Raw genomic sequence first — 4,564 nt, forward strand, 5'->3', positions numbered from 1 at the left:
ATTTTTATGCATTCTCTGTAACAGAAAAGTACAAAGATTGGAGACACTGTGAAGCGCATTAGACTTTTTGTCAATTCTTTGTAACATTTTATTATAATCAATTTACTGTATTTTTATACTGTGCCTGCCTTGTCTTATTGCCATGTGTGTCTGTTTATTCCAATAAAGTTATTTGAGAAAAGGATGCTTCTACCATACAAAACTGGGCTTCTCCCGTAAACATTTCACTGCTTGACAAGTTTACAACTTAATGCTAAGATAGCATCTGAAAAAGTAAACGAAATGTGGTAGAGTCCTCGCAATCTGATTGGTGGTTGGTGTTCGTTGCACACTATGCAGCGTTTTGATTGGACGAGTGATTGTTTATTGAAACCGGAAGAAGCGCTAACCTTGACGAACGAGCATAACACACGCGCTGCTGGCTTTGGTGGGAAACCTTAATATTCAACAATTCTTGACCATTTACATTTACCAGGACAACTTTAAGATCTTCCGTTGAATGTTCCGATAGTGGTTGCGTTTTTCCGCTAATGTTTTGTTCTGCGAACACTCAATCTTTTAGTTAGCTAAATGAATGGCTAGCACTTACCAAATAACTAACGTTACACCTCTCGCACTAAATATCGTTTGGTGGACCTCATGTGGGCGTCACCTGCTATCCAATAATGAGGACCCCTTTGCTGTTTGTCACCAGAAGCTATAAGGCTGTCCACAGACTGCAACAAAGCCCGTTTTTCTCGCCAGTTTCAGCTCTATCGAGACATCAGAGGATCGCCGTGTTGAGATACACGAGCACCCATTTCTGCAAAGACGACAGGAGTTACTACATAACCACTCCCATCTTCTATGTCAATGCCTCTCCTCATTTAGGACACTTGTATTCAGCTGTCATAGCTGACTGCTTACACAGGTATAAGCTACTTCAGGGCTACAACTCAAAGTTTGCAACAGGTAAATCCTCCACTGAACAAAAAATATACGTATGAAACTGTTCATGCTATTGGTTGCATGTGATGTTCACAATCTAGGAATTGGGGTTTTTATCACTGCATAAATCTCTACATCATAGTCATAGTCAAGCTTATATTAGAAATCTGTGCACAGAAAGTGTATTATGTTTGTAAATATGACATCCCTAATAGAACTGAAGAGAGTTGTTGATTCGTCGATTTGCAGAAAATTCATTGGCAACTATTTTGATAATCAATTAATGTTTAAGTAATTTTTCAAAATGGCAAACATTTGCTGGTTCCAGCCTCTCAAATATTAGAATTTGCTGTTTTTTTCTGTTTTATATTATGTTTTGTAACTTCAATATATTTGGGTTGTGGACTGATGGTCAGACAAAAAAAAAAAGCAATTTGAAGATGTCATCTTGGGATTGGCAAGCGTTTAATTGATTTATTAAGAAAATAATAGTAATAATACACCCTATTATCTTGCATTTCAGGCACAGACGAACATGGCTTGAAAATCCAACAAGCAGCTGAAGCTGCAGGGAAAGATCCCCTAACCTTCTGCACTGATGTGTCAGAGAGATACAAACATCTCTTCAGCAGCTGCAGCATATCGTACACAGACTACATAAGAACCACTGAGCAGAGACACCGTCAGGCTGTGAAGCATTTCTGGTCAGTGCTCTGGAACAAAGGGCTCATCTACAAGGGGAGTTATGAAGGCTGGTACTCCACCCAAGATGAAAGCTTCCTCACGCCGTCGCAGGTGGGCGACGCTTTGGACTCATCAGGGAAGGAGGTCAAAGTATCGCTGGAGAGTGGCCACAAGGTAATTTGAGTGAAATTGGGATCCTAGCACAAGTGTGATTTTAGTAGAGATGAATGAGTGCGAAAGTTAAAAGGGAACTGATTTTGCACATTAAAAGGTCAATTTACTCATCATGGATAGTACAGTGTGAAAATAGTTGTATGAGGTCTTCTGTGGCTTTGAAGGAACTAAAGACAATAACTTTGGGGAGCATGGGGTTGGAAAGACACAGCTTGTGCAGTTTTACTCCATTAACAATCTTCTCTTAACAATCTTCTCTCCACTATTTTGCAGGTGGAGTGGATGAAAGAGGAGAATTACATGTTCCGTCTGTCTGCATTTCGGTCTCAGCTGCTCGACTGGCTCAAAGGAAATCCCCGGGCTGTACAGCCTGAGCGTTTCTACCAGGCTGTTCTCCAGTGGCTGCAGGAGGACCTCCCTGACCTCTCAGTCTCCCGTCAGAGAAGCCGCCTTCAGTGGGGCATCCCAGTCCTGGATGACGCTGAACAAACCATCTACGTGTGGCTAGATGCTCTGGTGAATTACCTCACAGTAGCTGGCTATCCAGATAAACACGACCAATGGTGGAACGTGGCCCACCACGTTATCGGAAAGGACATCTTAAAATTTCATGCAATCTACTGGCCGTCTTTTCTTCTCGGGGCTGGACTGCCGCTGCCACAGACAATACATGTGCACTCTCACTGGACAGTAGGAGGAAAGAAGATGTCTAAAAGTTTGGGTAATGTGGTGGATCCTCTTGAACGCTCGCGGATGTTCACAACTGATGGTATGCGCTACTTTCTTCTGCGTCAAGGTGTGCCAGACTCCGACTGCGATTACACAGACGACAAAGTTATCAAGCTGCTCAACGCAGAGCTCGCTGACTCTCTGGGTGGTCTGCTCAACCGCTGCACAGCTCCAGCTCTTAACCCAGCTCAAGTCTACCCCTCGTTCTGCCCTGAGTCCTTCCCAAGTGAGAAGGGAGGCAGAGCTGTGGTTGAAGACTACCACATGTTGGATTCTGTGAAGAATCTTCCTGCTGTGGTGGAGCAGCAGTATGAGAGCATGCATGTATACAAAGCTCTGGAGGCCATCAGCGCCTGTGTGAGGCAGACTAACGGGTTTGTTCAGCGCCATGCACCTTGGAAGCTGAATAGGATGGACAGTGAAGACCGGCGCTGGCTAGACACCATTATCCATGTCTCCCTTGAATGCCTGAGAATTTATGGCACACTCCTCCAGCCAATAGTACCAGAGATTTCTAACAAGCTGCTGTCCAGACTCGGGGTGCAACCAGGCGAGAGGAGCTGGGCGGCTGTGAACTTCCTGCCAAGGTATCGGGGAATGGACAGTCCCTTTGAAGGGAGAGCGCTAGGATCTGACTCTGGAGTGCTTTTTAGTCGCTTGGAAAGTCAGAATGTAGATAAAGAAAAACCTAAAAAAACAAAAAAGGCAGCAAAATTGAAATGAGGAATTGTTTTATGTTCCCTGTCCACTGATTCAATTAATAAAGAAATAAAACTCCTGTGGCTGTTTTCCTTCGATCTTCTCTCTTGCAGGGCGAGACAACTTATACCTCACAATCTCATTAGTGAGTTTGGCTTAATCATGCATTCAACCTTTTATTACAGCAGATATCTTGATTGGTCATAGCAGGAAAAGCACAGGTGGCATTAATACTGTTAATGTTGGCTTTTCATTATTTCAGTAAGACAGTGAGCGAGCATGTACTGAACCTGGACCCTGAAACTGACATATCTAGCTGCAATGCAGCCATTCTTATTGATATTATGCCTGTGATTTTTGTCTGCTGTGGAAACGGATTATTCCCAGTATAGCTTCACCCAACACCTGTGAGGGTGTACAGGGCTTGTGAATTTTACAGTTAATACCTTTTTAGTTTTATTGTTTGAAATTATGGATTGCGCATTTTGTTTTATTATTTTACACATACATTGCAGTCACAAAAAATGAATTTGTTCCTTTAAAACGAAATCAAACTCTAAATACTGAACATATTGTAATTGAACCTGATGTGTATGTCAAGGCATCCTTCAATACACTCACCAACAATACGGCATTTCTTCTTTTGAAGTTATTTCTTGGCCATTGCAGATGTCATTTTCACTTGTCAGTAATACTCCCATGCATGGAAAACATTTTGACATGTCACAGTAGGAAAATCACAGGTTTAATAATAAAGTTAATGGCTGAATATCATTTAGCTGCTTCAGTTTTGGGGCCCTGGTGTTGCGCATGCTGCCTCACTGTCACAACTTACTGAGACACTTGAAAAGAACGGCGCAATCATTGGTGGTATTAGATACACCTGTGCTTTTCCTATTAGTCAAAATGTCTGCAGTGAAAAAGGCCCACTGCAGCAGCAGACATTAGTTACGGATATCGCCCTGCTAAACTGAGACAAACACTTACATGATTGTAAAAGTTGTCCAATCACTACAGTTATTAGTCTGAGGAGAAAATGCCTCCAGGGACTTACTATACACCTTGAGTTACCTGTTAAAGAAGAATTGACTGATATTATAAACCGTCATCTACCACTATGCATCATGTTGGGTTTTTATCCTTTCCGAATCATCTATTGATGTTTTGATATAAATGATCCCAGCGGATGTGCTTTACTCTCCCAATTAAAAGCTCGTCTACATTAAATTGATGTTTGAACACCTTAATTTCACCAATTTGTTGATGGATAAACGATGGCCAATCCAACCTCATCTCAACAGGAAGTGTAAAAGTTACTCACAACACAAGCGACTGTAATTTAGCATGAGGA

General features: G+C 42.1%; 1 protein-coding gene across 1 annotated transcript; it reads left to right on the forward strand.

Moving 5' to 3' along the window:
* Positions 1 to 665: 665 nt before the first annotated feature.
* On the forward strand, positions 666 to 3,237 carry mars2 (methionyl-tRNA synthetase 2, mitochondrial). Its single transcript, XM_070913750.1, has 3 exons — positions 666 to 951; positions 1,451 to 1,785; positions 2,059 to 3,237. The coding sequence occupies exons 1-3, from the start codon at positions 666 to 668 to the stop codon at positions 3,235 to 3,237; spliced, it is 1,800 nt and encodes a 599-aa protein (XP_070769851.1).
* Positions 3,238 to 4,564: the final 1,327 nt, after the last annotated feature.

The sequence above is a fragment of the Enoplosus armatus genome, chromosome 10 (genome assembly GCF_043641665.1).
Source record: "Enoplosus armatus isolate fEnoArm2 chromosome 10, fEnoArm2.hap1, whole genome shotgun sequence".
Taxonomy (NCBI): domain Eukaryota; kingdom Metazoa; phylum Chordata; class Actinopteri; order Centrarchiformes; family Enoplosidae; genus Enoplosus; species Enoplosus armatus.